General features: G+C 50.4%; 1 protein-coding gene across 1 annotated transcript in view; it reads right to left on the bottom strand.

Moving 5' to 3' along the window:
* The window catches only part of IL6R (interleukin 6 receptor), a 43,180-nt gene continuing 22,431 nt past the window's right edge, over nucleotides 1-20,749 (bottom strand). The window contains exons 7-10 of the mRNA XM_041750723.1: nucleotides 12,525-12,571; nucleotides 11,352-11,421; nucleotides 8,585-8,678; nucleotides 1-3,399 (exon numbers count right to left, since the gene is read on the bottom strand). Coding sequence (XP_041606657.1) covers nucleotides 3,153-3,399; nucleotides 8,585-8,678; nucleotides 11,352-11,421; nucleotides 12,525-12,571 — 458 coding nt within the window. The 3' untranslated portion in view covers nucleotides 1-3,152. The remainder of the gene's footprint in view (nucleotides 3,400-8,584; nucleotides 8,679-11,351; nucleotides 11,422-12,524; nucleotides 12,572-20,749) is intronic.

Here is a 20,749-nt window from a genome sequence, read left to right as displayed (position 1 = left end):
TATTTTTAGAAATTATTTATTTCAAACATGTACAATTTTCACTTTGAATGCAAAATAGCTGATAAAAAGAGAAAAATATTGAAAAACATTATACTGACCCTTTGCCCCATATACAGACATCAGCCTTTGGTATTTGCTTTCAGGTAGTTAGGTAAAAAAATTTTTTAAAAATTAAAACTATTATTTTTCTTTAAAAAAAGGTAAAGTTGAGGTATTATATTTAACAGATGTGTGATCCCCATCCAAACACAGTTTCCCTGCTAATTAACAGCCTTGCTAACGTGCTGTTCCAATCCTCTTCCTAAAGCAGACATTCATTTGAGCATATGTTCATAAAACTGGCAGCATTCCTTAATAATCAGTAAGGTTGTCATAGAAACTCCCTGGCACTGCCCCCAGGCCACCCCAAGGACACAACGCTAGCAGAACCTGCAGAGGATGCACAGGGGTGTCTGGCACAGAGCCTGAGCCAGCTGGCCTGCCTTCCAGCAATAGCCCCGCTGCCAACTGCCGCATGGGAGAGCTGGCATGACCTCGGAAGGGCCACCCATTGCCCCTGCCTCTCCAAATGAAGGCACGTTTCTCACCAACTCTACCTGAAACTGGATGTCAGACTCTTCCCCAAGTGGGTCAACCTTCAGTACCTTTGATGAGGTGATATAGCTCAGCTGGGCAAGACATTCCTAAACATTCTGCAGGAAACCCACAAACATACCATGACCACGTCAAGCCTGCCCCACACGGCTCTTCTCACCAGCGGGAAGCTCCCAACATGGTTCCAGTGGCAGCTGCCACACCTCATCACGGTATCCTGCCCCTGGGATAGCAGGGGACTGGCAGAGGTTCTGTGAGCCCAGAGCCTGGCACACAGACCTCGAGGTCAAGACCTCGTCAGAGCAAAGAGCTCTCAGAGTTACCAAAGGCTTTGTAGGTCTATTCAATGCTACCCACTTGAAGTTTCAGAAATATTTCCATTAATGCTACAAGAATTACTGACCACATTAATTGAGACCTTGACCCAGCATATTTTCAACTTTTCTCACCCAGCAAGAAGAGCTGTCATCTCAGGTCTGGCTGTGGTACAGGGGTCAGGTGAGTAACACCCCTCTTGAGGGAAACAGGTGCCCTGTAGGACATGGGGGAGGTCGGTTGAGGCATGCTCACTGACTGAGGGTTTCGAGATTCCAGCGCAAAGCCCAGCAGGTACACTTCGGCACACTGAGCATGACCTACAATCCAGAGAAAAATACTTTTCCTTCATTCTCACTAGCTTATAAAGAAATAAAGGGAAAACACCCTCTCCAATACTTAAAAAAAAAAAAAAAGGCAGTTTCATTACAATAATAATGAAAGTAACAACAGGAGATCAGAGCAGCGCCTGCGCTATCTGTTTCATCTTCCGCCACCCCTGGGGCGTGGCTCTGGTGGCACCCTTGGAAAAGAAGAGGCTTCTCATGCACAGTCTCATTTGTGTATTTCCCTTTAACAGCATTTTTGCTATTCTCAAACTTTAGAGAAAAACAACAACAACAAACACCTGCCTCACTTCTGGCAGCATCAGGACCCAAAGTCACACACAGAACGGCCCGGCCGTGGCACAGGAGCACACAACCGATGGGACCCAGCAAATAGTCAATAAAGCATGGCTCTCCTCCTCCTGTCGCCACCTGTCGCCACCTGTGTGCCACTGTGCTTGTTTCTCCAAAAAGACAGGCTACTAGAAAAGTCTGTGGTCTGGTGACTTCTTAGGTGGTCACAAGGCTGACTTTAGTCACCGCTTCACTCTGGGACATCCCGTGCGGTGACCACACACATCCCTGAATTGGCAAGGCCACACTCACAAGTGTGAGTAGCCACCCCACCACAGCAACACACATGGTGACATACTCGGTCAGTGCCCTAATCCTAGCCAACCTGAAGCAAATTGAGGAGTCACGTAAAAGGATAACCCCAAGGGAGAGGATGGTGTGACAAGGCCTTGGACAACCTGAGGCTCAGGGGTGGACGCTGGATGCCGTGTTCTCTACAGCTGCCAGGATGGGAACAGCGTGCCCCCAGGTTACAGAAGACACACACTATGTTTTCATGTTTCACTATGTTTTTTAAGACAAAAACAAGATGTAGAATGAAACCAGACTCTCTGCTTTAAAAGGAAAACTGTGTTTTCTCCCTTTTCACTTGACTGTTTTGTGCTAAAAAGGTTACTAAGGTTTTCCCCCAAGTTATTCATACATTGACAGTGAGCACAGGCTCTCCCACTCTCTCAACATAAAACAACAGGTGTTTCTTTCTTTCTTCTTTTTTTTTTTTTAGCAAGTTAAAATGCATTCTTGCCAGGATCTTTTTGTCTTTTCACATTAACATCATCTTCCCTTGTTTCTTCGGCTCAACTGAAAACAAAGTTGTGGCAGCAGGAGTACAGCAGCCGCAGCCCTGGACCCCCAAAGAAGCCCCCTGCAGCCAACTCTCCTCCCTGGGAACAGGCAGGCCTGTCCCCATGACCCTCTTCCTCTTGGTCCCTCCTCCGGAAGTCCTGGGATCCGAAGAGGGGAAGTAGACTAGTGCACCTGCTTCCGGATTCAGCAAGTGCCTGGGTCACCATTCACATTCAGCAAAATGCTAATGAGGAAATAATCACAACTGCATGCCACACCCGCAGGCCCTGAGATTCTCTGCGATACCTCTGTGCTGATTCCAGGTGTGGGGAAGAAGGCAGGTGCTTCTCCCATCCTCAGACCTGGAAAGACTGAATCGTGAAAGCAGAGGATCCACAGACAAGCTGGGAGGTGAGGCTGTGCAGGGAGCTGCCAGGGGCGTCTCAGCAGGAAACCTGCCACCTGCTGTAGGCTGCAGCTTGTGCCTCCGCAACCACCAGGTTCTGCCCACCTGAGTGTCCTGCCCCCTCTGGGCACGGGCATGGACTCCAGCCCCTTTGGGCACTTGGGAAAGAAGGGTTCCAAGACTCAATCACCTCTTCATTCTGAACAGAGGCAGCAAGCAAACCTGTTTCAAGAAATGAAGCACCTTGCACGAGGTCCTCCTGCACAAGCAGAGCTCCAGGCCCCACGCCCCTGAGATGAGTTGGTTTGTGCTTCATTGTTCACACAGCTCAGCAGGTCTGGCACCCTGCTGGCCAGGCACCACCCAGCCAGCTATCTGGGGAAGAAGTAGTCTGTATTGCTGATGTCGTAGGGGCTCTGTGGGCCCCTGGCATCCAGGTGGCTGTGCCTCGAGGTGTTGTCAGACCCAAGGCTGCTGGGGGACACTGGTGGGGAGATGAGGGGCACACGAACCGGGGTGGGCTTGGGCCTCTCAGGGACCAGCTGTCCCAGAGAATACGGCGGGTGCATGCTGGCCTTGCCTTCCTTCAGGGCATGCAGCTTCCAAGTCTTCTTGAACCTTCACAGGGACACACAAACACAAATCATATGCATGTTTAGTTCCCCCACGACAGACCTGCTCTGGTGGCCTGGCACTCCCGGCTTTTGGCTCAAGAGTTACAACAATTTATTCCGTCACTAGGAGGTTGGTTACACAATACCCTGAGGAACCAAGGGTATCATGGTCCGACTTAGAGATGGGGAAACTGAGGCTCGGGTGGCCATAAGTGTCCCTCTATAGCCCTAGGGACTTGGTCGGTCCTATACCAGAGGCTGCCCACAGGCCCACATCACTGGCCCCAAATCCATTCGCTTAAAAAAGAGCACATATTCTTTTAGCACGGAAGGAACTCAGGCCTCTCAGCTGGGCTGAGGTGGGCAGGGCACAGCAGCAGCAGGAAGGGCTGCCCCCCCCCTCCTGCTCCCAGTCCCCCAGCACTCGGCCCACTCCTGCCACCCCGCGTGGGCACCCCTGGGGCACGAGTGAGTCATCTGGCAGGAAAGTGGATGTGACACAGGAAGGAGATAAACATCTCTCTGATCACAGCTTCCTTGCCCCTCTCGGCTCTGAGCCCTCAGCCAGGGCTCAGGAACCAAGACAAGTCACTCTGCCGACCAGAGAACCATTAGCTGGCGACAGTCATCTCCTGAGATGTGTCAGGCCCGTGCTGGGGAAGCACCCCTCGCCCTGCCTCCCACTGTCACCACCAACTCCCACGCGGGCCCAGACGCTCCCCCAGTCCCTTCTCCAGGAAGGGCTTGGAGGCAGGAGGGAAGCCAAGGCCAAAAACAAGTTTTGGGGGTTTTCCTTGGGTTTCTTTTTATATCAACAGGCTATTCCTGTCGTGCTGACGATAAATCATTGATAGTTGGCTCCCAGCCCATTATCCAAATGGAATAAACAACGTGCAGAATGGGGCCCAGGGCTCCCCACCTGGCAGAGAGTACAGCAGGGGTGCTTCCCACAGCTCCACTGGGCAGGGTCCTGGGGGTTATCACCCTCCCTCAGGACCCCAGTATAGACTGAGGGCAGGGGGCACTCTCAGACCTTCTGGCCCAGGAATCCACTTCTGGGAACAGAGCCTAAGGAAGTTCCAGAGCTGCGGGAAAAGCTTTATGCACAAAGATGTTTAGCACAGAGTTGTCTGTGAGAGCGAAACCACCACCAATAGGAGGTTGGCTGAGAGGCCTGGGTACATCCGCTTAACGGCACCTGCAGCTAAGGTGAGGGTTACAAAGAAATGAGATAATGCGAAAAAAAATGCTTATGTTATAATTGACACTAAATTTAAAAGGCAGGACTGAGAGTTCTAGATGCAAAATAATCACAGCTACATAAAAACAAGACACTGGGCCAAGGAAAGAGTCTCAGGAAACTCACCTGAACCTAAAAAATTCTTCATCTGGATTCAAACTGCAAGGGTGTGTTCACTTCGTGCAAGCTTGGGGATGTGTGTACTTTTCTGTGTGTTTGCAAGACTCTGATCACATTTGCATGTTAAAAATTAACAGTCTTGGGATCCCTGGGTGGCGCAGCGGTTTGGCGCCTGCCTTTGGCCCAGGGCGCGATCCTGGAGACCTGGGATCGAATCCCACATCAGGCTCCCGGTGCATGGAGCCTGCTTCTCCCTCCGCCTGTGTCTCTGCCTCTCTCTCTCTCTCTGTGACTATCATAAATAAAAAAAAAAAAAAAAATTAACAGTCTTTGGGTAATGCATGATGTTTTTCTTTTATTTGTCACTATTTTTTTAAAAGATTTTATTTATTTATTCATGAGAGACACAGAGAGAGAGGCAGAGACATAGGCAGAGGGTAAAGCAGGCTCCCTGCAGAGAACCCGATGTGGGACTCGATCCCAGAACCTCAGGATCATGACCTGACCCAAAAACAGACACTCAACCACTGAGCCCCCTGGGTGCCCCTATTTGTCACTATTTATCAAATCAGCATATACCACATTGAAGTCTCTGTTGACATTAGCTAACCCACAGGGAAAGCAGTGTCTGACCTTTTTTTTTCCAAAGCAAGTAACTGGATGTATAACTGAGAAAAATGAGCTTTGCTTCTTCTGAAATAGTTTGAGTGAATAAGATGATTTTGAAAAATCACTAAGATCAGGGGCGCCTGGGTGGCTTAGTCGGTGAAGCTTCTGCCTTCAGCTCAGGTCGTGATCTCAGGGTCCTGGGGTCGAGCCCTGTGTCAGGCTCGCTGCTTGTCCAAGAGTCTGCTTCTCCGTCTCCCTTTCCCTCTCCCCCTGGTCATGTTCTCTCTCAAATAAATAAATAAAATCTTAAAAAAAAATAAAAATCACTAAGCTCAAAGGGACTTTGGTAGCAGCCAGCCTGGGGGTGTCCACAGCTGGCTCTGCTCTGGCCTGAGAAGGGGACTGGTGGGCCAGGGACGAGGGAGGGCTGGACCCTGCTGCCAGACTTCACACCTCAGCCCCTTCCTCTATCTTACATATTGCGCTTCATAATGTTTTGCTTAAAGAAAACATTCTGCAGCCAAAACAAAATTTTAAAAACATAACAACCATCACTTCTAAACAAGTCACAGGTAGAAACCAAGACCTAGTGAGAGGTGACATAGAGAGCTGCCTGTTCACAGCCACATCTGCGGCACCAGGAGCAGCCTGTGCCTCCACCCTAGAGGTGGGGGCGTAGCTGGTTTTCAAATACTAGAATGAGGCACATAGTTAATTCACAGTGATTTAAACAGGCACGCCCGCAGGAAGTCCTCACTAAAGTGCAGGTCCATTCCAGATAAATACACAGAAAAACAATTCTCGGCTTTGAAGACCCTATTTCTCAGTGCCTCACAGCATAAACCACAGAAAGGGCCCTGGGGGGCACAGGGCGTAGTGCAAGAGAACTACACCCCCACCTGGAGTCACAACACCTGCTTCAGAAGATGCCACACCTGTTTTCAGACACATATAAGTGTCTTTTAATTATCACTAGTAATTGTGGGAAAATACTTAGGAAATACTATGCTTTGCTTGAGATACAAAATAAACGTATTACATAGATAAAATGGACTGGCAGGATGTCATATCCTGCGTGTTGCAGTGTGGCCATTCCAGTGGTCACTGAGGCTCTTCCAAATTCCCAGTTTCCCCAGGTTTATATACCTTTCGACATCTGGGCTTTGGGGAGGAGAGGGGTTTTTCACCACTTGAAATAACTGGCCTATTTGCAAATAAATGTGCCTTACATGAGAGAAAATGGGAAGCCACCAGGCTAGCAAACAAATCACTGAACACTGTCAACACGCGGCACTTGCCCCATCTGTGCCTCCAGGGGCTCTGGTTGTGTAGCAACCGGCTGGTGTCCAAGCACCATCAGCAGATTAGCAAACAAATGTTTATGAAAAACAGGGTCAGTTCCCAACCTAAAGCTTCTCTTTCGATGGTTCAGAGCACACCAAGATGGCGCTGCTTGTTAAGGAAGCCACTGGCCAACACAGGATGGAAGGGACTAGCTGGGCACCCCTCTTAGCTGACGGCCATTAGTCTGGTGGGCAGGGACTCTTGGGACATGGGTTCTAGTCCTGGCTCCACTAGTAATAAGCTTGTGTCCTTGGGTGAGTCATCTCACCTCTCAAAGCTTTTCCTCATTTGTCAAATTAAAGAATTGGACTACCTGACCTGTAAGGCCCTATCCAAAGAGCATGAGCTTTGGGCTGGGGTCTTGGCTTTCTCGGCACCAGCTGTCATGACCTCGGCTCTTCCAGCTCCCATATCCTCATCTGCCAACTGGAAACCCTGACAGTTACTCTATAGGGTCTATGGTGGCTTATAAGAAAGGTCCTTGGAAGCCCAGACAAGAAAGAGAAACAACATAGAAGTAGGTGCTGGAAGGGGGACCACAAATCCCTCCGAAGGCAGGAGGAAGACCCCAGAATGCCAGCACAGCCCCACTCTGGTCCAGAGGTGTACGAGACCACAAGCACTCAGCCCCTCCAAGGACCAACCTCCACACACTTGGAGGCTTATCTTCTGTACACCCTCAGACAGCTTGCTCACCACTACACTGGGACAGCAGAGTGGACACAACCCTGGATACAGTTTGAGATGTCACCTTGCCAATCTTCCAACCCAGATAACTTGAGTGGCAAAGCTGTGGCTAAGAGTCTCCATGGGGATCCCATGTATGTGGAAATCTAACCCTCCCTCCCCAGACACCCCAAAACCTCCCCTTGCAGTCACTGGTGAGAACCCCTGAAAGCCACACATGATGAGGCAAGAGAAGGAGGGACAAGTCTGAAGTTCCTCCTCCGCTCGGGCAGTTGTCGCTGTGAGCTGCCATCTGAGCCAAGACCCAACCTAACCTCCCCAGATCTTCAGCATGTGCAAAATTGCTCGTTCCTGTGCTCCAATCATGAACTCTGGACGGTTTCTTACTGCTCACATAGGAGGAATACTGTTGGCTGACTCTGCAAGCTCAGGAATAGTGACCAAACCAATGGTGCCCAACTGGAGAGATGGAGACATGGGCACAGCACCAATGCAGCCCAAGTGTCTCTCCACCTTCAGCAGGACTGAGCACTGACAGGGCCCCTCTAGATCAGCTGGTTTTGAGATACAGAATATTCCCAGGGGGTCTGGCCAGGCACTCAGACTTGCCAGGCACTCAGACTTTCATGGTGCTTCTCATGTGGCCCTGCCACCACTCTGGTCTATGACTTTTGGAGGATAGGTGAGGTCCTATCACCTACAGCCCCTCAAGCCTAAGGAGCTCCCTCCAAATGGGACACACGCCCTCCCCCTCTAGGTCTGTCAAGCAGGCTTTCTGGCCCCTCTGGGTCTGCACAATTTTTCAACATCCGAATTCCAGGGGGCCCATCACAGCATCCTCCCCACCCCACCTCCCACACTGGCAGGGATCAGAATTGTCTACAAACACATCTGCCTGCGGTTTTCACAGGCACCTTGACCTCCATGGTCCCAAACTAGAATCACTGCCCTATCTGGTGGTCTCCCCTGCACCCAGCATCTCTGAGATAGTAACAACACTGCCATCTATACAATTGCCGAGACCAGAGTCTTGAGGGTCACCCTGGACATTCCCCCATCTTTCCTTCTCCTCATCTAATCCGTCATCCAATCTTGTCAGTTCCTCCTCTAAAACAGAATCCAAATCAGGTCACACCAGCCAGATAAGGGGCAGGAGGCCACCCCTGGCCACCGCCAGGACCTCACTTACCTGAGGACAATGCCGACGCACAGGAGTGTCCCGAAGGCCAGGCTTCCTCCGGCCACCAGGAAGGTGGGCAGCGGTGCTGAAGAAGAATCTTGCACTAGAAGAAAGAAGACAAGGAGGAGGAGAAGGAGCAGAAGGAAGAGGAAGAGAAAACCACTCAGCTGCCTCAAAGGAATGTCAGCCCTAGAGGAGGAATTGGCTCTGTGGATCAACAGGCCAGGGGAGGAGCTGGCCCCCCGCAAATCTGACCTCAGGCTCCCACCACATGACAGGAGAGACACCTGAAGCTCAGAGCCACTTGTCAAAGCAGCCTTTCTGGCGGCATCCAGCCTGTCCCCACAGGGCACAGGGGGTGCAGGACACCAAGGCTTCACGGACTTCATCGACAGCAGCTCCACCAAGGATGCCATCAGAGTTCAGACAGGTTACATCAAGTTTCCTCCACAGGACATCATGTCTTCTGGTCACCCCACTCAGTGCTCAAGCCCCAGGACTGAATTCCCTGAAAGCTGGGACCCCCTGTGTCTTTTCCGCTCTAATGCTCCTAGCTGCTCACATGGAGCTCAGTGCAAAGCAGGTTCTCCACAAATATCACCAAATAGACGAAGAAACAAGTGGCTTCACAAGCAGCCATGTCCATCCATGGAGAGGCCCTTCCCACAGCTGACAGAGAGGCTCTGGGTGGCACACCCGGCCACCCCAGAGAGGCCATCATGCTCCCTTGCCAGCACTACACACACTTGCAGGCTCGAGGGCTCAGGATTCTTGCTCTTCTGCCCACGTGGCATCCACTGCGGATGCTGGTGCCACCTGACAGTCACCACTTCCAGGGCCCACTGGATGTAGCTTTCAGATGTCCAGACTGGGCCCAGGCTGCAAGGACAGCTTTCTCCCATCATGGCCTGCATCTCTTGACAGAGACAGTGGTTTAACAGAGGCCATGGGATTGGCTTCCTCACTGACGGATACTTCACCATCTTCGGTATTTGTTCCTTTCTCCCTTCAACAAATACTTATGGACTAGTTACCACCATGTGTCAGAATTTGTTCCAATGTCTAAGCCTTGGGGATACAGGATGACAGAAAACTCCTGCCTTCAAGGAGCTTACATTTTTTTTTTTAAGTAGGCTCCATGCACAGTGTGGAACCTTATGTGGGGCTTGAACTCATGACTCTGAGATCCATATCTAGGCTGAGACCAAGACTTGGATGCTTTATCCACTGACCCACCCAGGTGCCCCCCCTGGATCTTACATTCTAATCAAGGGAGAGACAAACAAATAAACATGAAATATTACCTCAGTAATGACAGGGCAATGATGAAAAGTAAAGCATGGGAAGAAGAGAGTAACAGGGGGGCTCCGTCAGACAGTGTGGCCAGGACAGGACTCCCTGATAAGGGAGTGTCTAAGCAGAGACCTGGATGTACAAAGCACCTGGCCAACTGGAGGTTGGAGGAAGAGCATGCAGTATGTGCAAAGGCCCTGAGGTAGAGCAAAGAAGGCAGAGTGAGTGACAGGGAGAATGCGGTAGGCAAAGTCTAAAGCTCTGACCCCACAGAGAGCAGAGCTTGGATTTGTGGTTTCAGTCACTCTGGCTGCTGGTGGGAAAAGCATCTGCTGGGTGTTAACAGGAAAAGCCAAGAGACCAGTAGGTAGCTGCTAACGTCCTGCAGGAGGAGAGGCCGTAGAGGAGGGCCCAGGAACTGGTGGGGGAGGTGGTGAGAAGTGGTAGCTCCCAGATGTGTCTGGGGAATAACAGGGCCTGCTCACCCCCAGCTTCTGCAACCCAGAGAATGAGCTGCCAATCACCAGGATGAGGAAGACATGAGAAAGGAGAGGAGATATGAGGTGCTGTTTCAGATTTCCAGCGAGCACGATACCAAGTGCACACATCAACCAGACGGCTGCATACATGAATCTGGGTCATGAATTTGGGAGTCATCAGCCCACAGATGGCCTCTACGGAGACGGGGCTGGATGAGCTCAGCCCCCCGAGGGCCCCTCCCCTACAGCAGCCCTGGAGCTGCGCCCTTGCTTCCACCCCCCCATGCCCTCCAGGGGGACACATCCCCTGAGGTCTCTAAAGTCCACCTTGCTCTATCTAGGCCTCTGTTTTGGCCCATCTCCCTGGCTGCCCTCTTTGAGCCTGACCTCAGAGCAGACCCTGGAGATCAGGGGTGTGGGGTTGCTGAGCAGATCTGAACCCCAGTCTGTTAGCAGGTGCTACCTAGCGTGCTCTGCCAAGGCTCACAACTGGGACAGTGCAACATGGACATCAGGTGCGGCCAGAAATCTGCCCAGGGAAGGGTGGTGAGCCAAGGGCTTCCTCAGAAAGCCAAGAGCTGTCAGACGAAGCTGCTCCAGGGCTGAAGCTCCAGAGTTGGGGCTCTGGGAATCCCACACATATGGGACCCCTGATTTTTCTTGATGCTTTGCTGGTCTTGTAGGTGTAGGAAAGCTAAGCGCTGAAATCAGGTGTGCCCCCAAGTAATAGTATCCCCCAACATGGCTTCCATTTCAGACTCTGGCAATATTGTTTGTGGCACATGTATTTGTGTTCTGGGCCACCCTTCTCATGGTTCCCTCTAACATATTTCCACTAACAACATCAGACTTGAACATCCAGAGTAGTAACAGAACATTTCTGCCAATGCTCCTTGTCTCCTACAGACTGGCCTCCTGGCAACATTTCCAAGTAAGAAAGGGGTTTTCTGCAGAGAAGTCTTTTGTGCCCCTGAGACCACTGGAAAAAAACACCCAGTCCTTACCTGGGAGGCTGGTTGCATTTGCAATATCTTTAGAAAGATTATTTTTATTGTCTTCATTAGTGGTCGGTGCCTAAAAGAGAGATTCCCCCGGTAAGTTGGTGTCTGCAGATTCCACCTTCAGCCCCAGCTCGGCACCCACTCTGAAGCAAGCTTTCTATCTCAGCGACCTCTCCATTTCTGGCTTCTTGCCTCAACATCCCGACCACTCTGTATGTTATCTGTATCTACACCTTATCTACTCAAGGTGGGATTTCTTCCCATCTACCTCTCCAGCATGAGCTTGGGGCACAGCACCTTCTCCAGAAAAGCTTCCTGACAGACTGGCTACAACAGCACCATTCCCCAGGTCCCACACCAGGGTACAGGTGCCCCATCTCCTGGGAAAACCACAGACTAGAATCCTGGACCCAACACTTACTGGCTCTGTGACCTTGAACAGACTTTGTAACCCATGTAGGAGTGTTTTCCTCCCTCCCAGGCACAGCCATCCTGGCTTTGCACCTCAGTTAGCATAACGATTGAACAAGATTGCAGGTGCAAGGCTCAGGGCAGAGCATGGCTGGGCCAGCCCTCAGCCAGCAGCCATCCCCATACCGGGGCTTGGTCAGGAGTCCTCTGGCCACACAGCACAAGTGTCCCTCGGAGCCGCTTCTGCTGGGGGCTGCACAGCCCTGCGGCAGGTATGAGTAAGGTGCAAGGCCTAGGTTCCTTCCCTCGGCCGTCAAGCTCCAGGGGGAGCTGAGCCTCCCAGCTTAGCTGGTCCTTAGGGAATTGAGGACTACAGGAGGACACGCAGTTGGATGGCAAACTGGATTACACAAAGACCTGTTAAGCAGCTTCAGAGGTAATCCTCTTTCCAGAAAATTATGACACCAGGAGCCATAGAGGAAAGCCTCGGATAAACTGAATCTGAGCCACAGGCTAGGTCATCCATGGCACCCACCAGTCAGAGATGAGACGGCAGCCGTGAGCCAGGCCAGCACCACTCCACATACCACAGTGGCCACAACAGGCCCGGGATGACGGCTCTTACCCTAGTTCACAGGGGCTTGAAGAGGGTGGGCAACGCCACAGCCACGTGTCCAGTACGTGACAGAGCTGGGATCTAGGGCCAGCCCACCTCCCCCACCCCTAGATGCTGATACCTGACCCCTGACAAGGGCGGGAGCTCACCTGCGTGGAGTGGGGCAGCTCAGTCTCGGCTGCAGGGCTCCTGGATTCTGTGGGGGGAGAGTCTCTGTTAATGATTCATGGACCCTGATGGGCTTCAGAAGCAGAGAAAAGCTCATTGCCAAGTTATTTAAAAGAGCCTGAGGTTAGACAACCAGATAGCCAACCCTAAAGGATCAGTTTTATAAATGAGGTTATACCCCTATGTTGCAATAGTTTTTAAAAATAAATTAGAAAAGGGGTCCCTGGGTAGCCAAGTTGGTTGAGGGTCCCACTCTTGAGTTCCGCTCAGGTCGTGATCTCAGGGTGGTGAGGTGGAGCCCCATGTTGGACTCTGCTCAGCGTGGAGCCTGCTGGAGATTCTCTCTCCCTCTCCCTCTGCCTGTTCTCGCAAATAAAAAAATAAATAAAATCTTTAAAATTAGATAAATTAGAAAAATATTGAGAATATAATGTTGTATGAAAAACCCAAGACAAGGAAAGGCTTAATCTGACCCAAAGTCCCTAAAGAATAGTATTTATATCATTATTTATCCTGTATGATATTATACATCATAACATGTTCACACACAAGAGGAAAAAAACACAAGGACACATCACCAGATATAAGCACTATTAACATCTTAATATTCTTCTACTACTGTTTTTGCAATAAAAAATATTTAAACAAGTTCTCATCCCTCTGGGTGGGTTTGATAGGCTTGGCCTGAGAAGGCATGTGGTTCGGGCACACATGCAGGCCCCCCCACTCCTGGGAACAGTATTTCTGTATTTCTGCAGAAACCGCAAGCCCCTCCCCCGCACCCCCACCCCAGCAGCAGCAGGTCAAGCATCCAAGCAAGAGCAGGAAGGCGAGGCCGAGCTCTGAGGCCAACGCAGGCCCAGGGGACCAGGAGCTGAACTGTGACAGGCAATGGGTGGAATGCACTGGATTTTAAAATATTTTCTTTTCAGTCTATCATTTTTCCATCAAGAAATTAAAAATACCACAGAAATGGTTTACACAAAGATGTGGAGCCTCCCTGAAGCAGGAGGACAATAAGGGGACAGAAGACCAGGTGACCCTGCCCCTCCCAGGAGAGAACCTCCAGCAGGACAGTGCCGTCCCCAGGACAGAGGCAAGCACACACAAGCAGCCCTGTAGCAGACCCCGGGGCCTGCGCACCTCCCTTGGTATAGAGGACACAGAGCCCCAACGTCCCGACCACACAGCACGTCAGCCCACAGTCAGTTCGGGGTAAATGGGAAGGCCCGTCTCCATTCGTTGCTACTCGCCCAACCCAGGGCAGGCTCAGTGGGGTGATGGAAGGAGCAGCAAGAAGGTATAGGCACGGATCCCTGGGTGGCGCAGCGGTTTGGCGCCTGCCTTTGGCTCAGGGCGCGATCCTGGAGACCCGGGATCGAATCCCACGTCGGGCTCCCAATGCATGGAGCCTGCTTCTCCCTCTGCCTGTGTCTCTGCCTCTCTCTCTCTCTCTCTCTGTGTGACTATCATAAATAAATAAAAATTAAAAAAAAAAAAGAAGGTATAGGCACGATGAAGGTCAGGGGCAGCCCTACACCGGGCTGCTGTCTACTCTCCACCCTCAGCTCCAATGCCCCACATGGCATGTCGTCCAGAGCAGGATGTTTCACTGCTGTGGCTTAGATTTCTGGGTGTAAAGCGGGGATTTTATCTCAAATAACCCAGAATGAATACAGTTTTTCTAATGCATAATAACTCTTACATAACAAGACTCTTTCAAAACTCCCTGAATGACCACGAGGACACTTGATTCAGACCACTTGGTCCCCAGAGATGAATGTAAACAACTTTTGTATCATTACAAATAATCATCATTTCCATTTCACAGACAAAGAATGCGGGGCTCGGGGAAGTACTTGTTACCACAAGTAACACGTCACCCACACTGTGTGCAGTCTCGGCACACCTGCTCCAGGTCTCACCTGCCCGTGCTTCTGTCGACGGCCCACCCCTGGGGTGCCCTGGGAAGCGGGCGCCTCTTTCAGTTTTACAAAGACACGAGGCTCAGAAAGGCGTGATCAAAGTCAGGGAACACATGTTTTTTTCTGTTCAGGCAAAAGTATTTTATATTTCTAACTCCCACATTCATTGAGCACTTACTATGTGCCAATCTCCCCACTTCACGTAAATCAATTTGTTTGGTCTCCACAACAAAATTGTGAGGAAGTATCATTATTTTCCCCCACTTTACAGATGGGGAAACTGAGGCACCGGGAGGTTTAATAACTTGCCCAAAGTTTTGTAAGAAACAAGTGGCAAATCTTTCTGGCTCTAAAAATGAACTTTTTTTTTTTTTAAGATTTATTTATTTATTTGAGAAAGAGATGGAGGGAAGGAGGGAGGGGTAGAAGGAGAACTCCAGCAGACTCTGCGCTGAGCGCAAAGCCCAACGACCTCACAACCCTGAGATAATGACCTGAGCTGAAATGAAGAGTTGAATGCTTATCTGACTGTGCCATCCAGACACCCTTGGACTTTTTTTGTTTGTCTGTTTGTTTGTTTTAAAACCATCTCAAAAAAAAAAAAAAAAAAAAAAACATCTCCAGGGCAGCCCTGGTGGCTCAGCGGTTCAGCACTGCCTTCAGCCCAGGGTCTGATCCTGGAGACTCAGGATGGAGTCCCACGTCGGGCTCCCTGCATGGAGCCTGCTTCTCCCTCTGCCTGTGTCTCTGCCTCCCTCTCTCTCTCTGTATCTCTCATTAATAAATATATATTTTTTTAATCTAAAAAAAAATCTCCAGATTGAACATTCCTTATCTTTAGGAAAAAAGTAGGAGCTGAGGTAGAAAATAGACGAGTTTCCTCTTCTTTCTAAAACATCTCCCTGGATTTGGAGAGCCTTTAAAGACCCCTGATGCTTGGTCCATCCCCAAGATGCTGAGGCCATAGGTCCCAAATGACCTGAACAGATGACACTGAACACAACTGAGTTTGGGAAATCCTGGATCCAATGGCTATCTATGGTCACTCTTGGTGGACGGCTGCCCCCAACCTTCATTAGTGCCACATACCTTCTTGCTTTTTTTTTTTTTTTTACTTTTTAAATCATCTTTCTGAAAAACTGTGTAGTCAGTAAAATTTCAGTTATGGAAAAGTACTTAGAAAAGACTAATAGAAACATTAACTGTAGTTGTTACTGTATATCTTCCTTCCATGAATGTTTCCAAGATTAGAGGACATACTTTCATATTCATAACAAAATGAGTGAATGATAAGAGACAATGGGGCCAGGATGCCTAGGTGGCTCAGCCGTTGACCATCTATCTGCCTTTGGCTCAGGGCATGATCCCGGGATCCATTATCAAGTCCTGCATCAGGCTCCCTGTATGGAGCCTGCTTCGCCCTCTGCCTACATCTCTGCCTCTCTCTCTGTGTTTCTCATGAATAAATAAATAAAATCTTAAAAAAAAGAGAGAGACAATGGGACCCCTGGGTGGCTCAGTCAGTGAAGCATCTGCCTTCAGCTCAGGTCATGAGTCCTGGGTCCTGGGATGGAGTCCTGTGTGGGGCTCCCTGCTCAGTGGGGAGTCTGCTTCTCCCTCTGCTCCTCCCTCTGCTCACACACTCTCTCAAATAAATAAATAAATAAATAAATAAATAAATAAAATATTTTTTAAAAAAGATTGAAAGAGCACATGTGAAGTATTTTTTTCCCACATGAGTTTTTTTTTTTAAAGATTTTATTTATTTATTCATGAGAGACACAGAGAGAGAGGCAGAGACATAGGCAGAGGGAGAAGCAGGCTCCATTCAGGAAGCCTGATGTAGGACTTAATCCCGGGCCTCTGGGATCATGCCCTGAGCCCAAAGCAGACGCTCAACCACTGAGTCACCCATGCATCCCTCCCACATGAGTTTTTAAAACAAGAAACTCATTTCTATCAACTTGAAGACTGGTTTGAGTTCACTTCCTTGGGTCTTAGAATGGAGAAATCGAATATAAAAGATGACAGAAGCCTTTGTCACAGATAAGTAATCTTGTTCACGACACTGAACCTCTCCTAGACATGGTTTCATTTCCGAGCAGGGCGGATGGCTTCCTCTCAGACATACATATGCTGAAAGTAGCACCTGCCTGGCACACAATATTTGCTTAAACTCTGATCTGACTCTCAAAATTAGGAACACAGAACATCACAAGCCCGGGGATGAGATGCCCAGCATGATGACCACAGTTAATAATACTGCATTGCATATTTGTGTGTTTTTAAATATTATATTCATTTATTCATGAGACACACACACACAGAGAGAGAGAGAGAGAGAGAGAGAGAGAGAGGCACGGACACAGGCAGAGGGAGAAGCAGGCTCCATGCCAGGAGCCCAATGTGAAACTCGATCCCGGGACTCCAGGATCACGTCCTGGGCCGAAGACAGGTGCCAAACCACTGAGCCACCCAGGGATCCCCCTGCATTGCATATTTGAAAATTGCTAAAAGAGTGGACCTTAAAAGTTTTCATCAGAAGAAAAAGAAATTTGTGGGACATCTGGGTGGCTCAGCAGTTGAGCATCTGCCTTTGGCTCAGGGCGTGATCCTGGTTCAGGGATTGAGTCCCACATCGGGCTCCCTGCATGGAGCCTGCTTCTCCCTCTGCCTGTGTCTCTGCCTCTCTCTCTGTGTTTTTCATGAATAAATAAATAAAATCTTTAAAAAAGAAATTTGTGACCATATGAAGCAACAAATGCTGAGCAGACAATGTAATCTACGATCACCACTCAGCAACATAAACAAACATCAAATCATTAAGTTGTATACCTGAAACTAACATGATGTTATATGTTGATTATATCCCAATATAAGGAAAAAAATTTTGGGGGGGGGCGTTGGACAGAGAACAGAAAACATATTTTTCTTTTTATTTTATTTTTTTAATTATTATTATTATTATTTTTTAGAAAACATATATTTCTAATCAGGTGTGTTTAAATTGCGTATCATGAACAATTAAGGGTAGGTAGGGCTCAGGGGCAGGAGCACAGAGAGGGAAAGAGGAGTGAGCCAAGAATAAAAAGCAGGAAAAAAAGAAAAGGAGGCCAAGGGTGGTGGCAGAGAGATGAGGGGACAGGAAGGAGGGACAACCCAGTGCAGGACCAGGCAGGGGGCCAGGCAGCTTCCTGCAGGGTCTCCTCCTCCAGGCTCATTTGATGCTTCACACTTGCAAATCACCCACCAGAAAGTCAATCACTGCTCCTCCCTTCGTGCAAAACACCAAACCCACAGGGAGGAGCTGCCAGTCTCCTGGAGAGTCAGTCACCTCCGGCCTGCCCCAAGCACCCTGGGGTGGTCTGCACAGAAGTCCGCTGGTTGGGGGCCGAGGGGAAAACTGCCCAGAAGCAGCAGGACACCCACACGGTGTGGGGCTGCCCAGGCCTCCTTCCCCTCGCATAGGGAATGACCATAATGGTAAAGGGAATAGCTACTTTTTACCTGTTTATGTCCTTACTTAGCAAAATTTTAAGTTGGCAATCTTATATGGTGCCCAAGATGGCGGAATCCCAGGGTCCAGGACATGTGAGCTGGGCAGCCTGGCACACAGGCGACTGTGGCCCCCGGGGCGAGTGTATTTGTGTGTGTGTGTGTGTGTGTGTGTATACGCGCACACGAGGCAGGCCAGGCTGGAAGTACGTGCACATGTGGAGCCAGGCCGGGTTCAAGCCCGAGGGAAGGTGGCGAGCGAGGGCCTGGGTGTGAGGAGAGAGCCCGTTAGGTTAGCTGAGCGCAGGGGGCACAATCTCTCCAGAAATGCGTGCCCAGGGGCTCTTCCCCCAGAGACAGAAGCAGGGGGGGTGGTGCAGAGGGTCTGAGCTCAGGGCACCCTGAGGCCCCTTGGTGCTACGTGTCTCCTGAGCACTGGGGAGCCGCCCTTGAGGGGGTCATGGGTTTGCAAGCAGAGAGACATAACCCGCTGTCCTCATGGGCTTCCCAGGTACCCTGCCCCCACGCTCTCTTCGCAGAGGGGCCCTGGGGGCCCGAGGCTCACTCAGCATCACTGTGTCAGAGCTGCGGGAGAAGTGTGGAGAACACCCTCCCATGGTGAGCAGGGCTGACTGGCCGCCTGCCCAGGGACCCCTCCTTCCGGCCAGAAATCGGGGGCACAGCTCCATGCGTCATGGCTGCAGGTGCCGTCAGGGGTGACTGGGTCCTACTGGCTGGAGTGCCCCCCAACTCAAGCAGTATGGCTCGGGGCGCAGCCCCCATGTTCCCTCCACCTGCCACCCTCTACCCGACCCTCAGGTGGACTTTCCAAGGTCTGCCTGCACCTGCCCTGCCACTCTCACACCTGTTCTCCAGCCTCACCCAAAGCCCCCTTCCCACCTGCCATACAGCCAGCCTATAATCCCCATCTCTCCAGGGACACCCACACACCCTCTACCACACGACACAAAAACCTCCTCCATGAAGCTTTTCCTACTGTCTCCATGTGCCCCACAACCTGCCAACACCACACTCAGGGAAACACCACACACACACGTGCCCTTTCCACTAGCAGCTGTAGGCCAGTATCCAGGGTAGGGATCCTGGGGTACCCACAGCCCCTCTCCTGTCAGCCCAGGAACCAACCAACACCACATCACAACGGCCAATTCCCCCAACTGTGTATGCATCACTTTCTGGAGGATGTTTTCTCTTTGCGCTTATAAAAACTTTGCAAGGTCTCAGTCCTGTCCATTGTGGCAGCTGCCCTTGGTGGGGGACACAAAAGTCACTGGAGTTAATCACCTCTAGCCTCCAGTGTGTCAGGGAAAGGGGACAGCACATGCCCAGCCCAGGGTCCCTGGAGGAGAGCCCTCCGCACATCAGCCCACACTGTGCCCAAGATGCCAGGAGCAACACGTGTGGAAGATACTGCAGAGTGCACACACTGGCTGGCCCCCATCCAGGGCAGTCTGACAGAGGTGCACCAGGACAGATGTGAAAAGTCAATCAGGTAAAGTACTTCTTCAATAAAATGGACAGATCTGGTTTTAAAAATAAACTCTCGGGATCCCTGGGTGGCACAGTGGTTTGGCGCCTGCCTTTGGCCCAGGGCGCCATCCTGGAGACCCGGGATCGAATCCCACGTCGGGCTCCCTGCGTGGAGCCTGTGTCTCTGCCTCTCTCTCTCTCTCTCTCTCTCTCTCTCTCTCTCTCTCTGTGACTATCATGAATAAATAAATAAAATCTTTAAAAAAATAAAGAAATAAAAAAAATAAAAATAAACTCTCCAAAGGGAGCGAGACTGGGAGCATCCCCACTTCACACATGACAGGGCTAAGGCTCTGAGAGGCTATACAACTAGACTCCTAGGGCCAGTGTGCTCTCCACAACCTCCGTGTCCCCCAGGGATCACCACCCCCACACTGAGGCAGGGAGGCAGTGGCAGCCTGCATCTTCAGGTTCTGGGGGTTGGGAAGCCCACTGATGCCCCAAACATCAAGGAACTGCTACTGTCTGTAAAACACACTGAACCTCACTCTCCAGAAGTGCTCCCCAATCCCCAACCTGAACCCCTTTGCTTCAGCCACTGAAGTGCCTCTGGCTCCGCCCTCAGCAGTGGAGGAACAGCTGGTTTCTCTCTTGGGCATATTTACCACTGACTTTGAAGACCCACCAAAACCACACATGGACAGGATAGGGTCTCAAACACATCAGCTGCTTATAGGAGAAGCAGCTAAGTGTCCTGTCCAAGAGTTCACTGTCACTCCAGCAAGGCACAGAAGCTCAAGAATCAGAGACTGTGCTCTGTGCAGGCCAGGTGGCTGCAGCTCCACCGCCTTCCACAAATGAGACCAAGTTCAGAGGACGGTAGTCAGACAGGGAAGGAGCCCAGAGGCCATCCTGGACAACAGCCTGGGAAGAGAAACCCAAGCAGACGCAGGTACTTTGGCCATCCCAGAGGACTTCCAAAGAGTAGACCAGCAGACTTATCTCCGGTTACCCCAGAGGACAGGGTTGGGTTCACAGGACAAAGAACTTTCTTCTTGAACAGACATTTCTGCAAGGAAGATACACAAATGCACAGAAGCACATAAAAAAATGCTCCACATCTCTATTTGTTATGGAAATGTGAGTCAACTGCCACAATACCACTTCACACCCAGTAGGATGGCTATTACCAAAAACAAACAAAAAACAAAATCACAAGTGTTGAGTATGCAAAGAAACTGGAACCCTGGGTATTGCTGACAAGAATGTAAAATGGCACAGACACCATGGAAAAC

This window comes from Vulpes lagopus, chromosome 1 (assembly GCF_018345385.1).
Source record: "Vulpes lagopus strain Blue_001 chromosome 1, ASM1834538v1, whole genome shotgun sequence".
Lineage (NCBI taxonomy): Eukaryota > Metazoa > Chordata > Mammalia > Carnivora > Canidae > Vulpes > Vulpes lagopus.
This window is presented reverse-complemented; position numbering and strand designations above follow the sequence as displayed.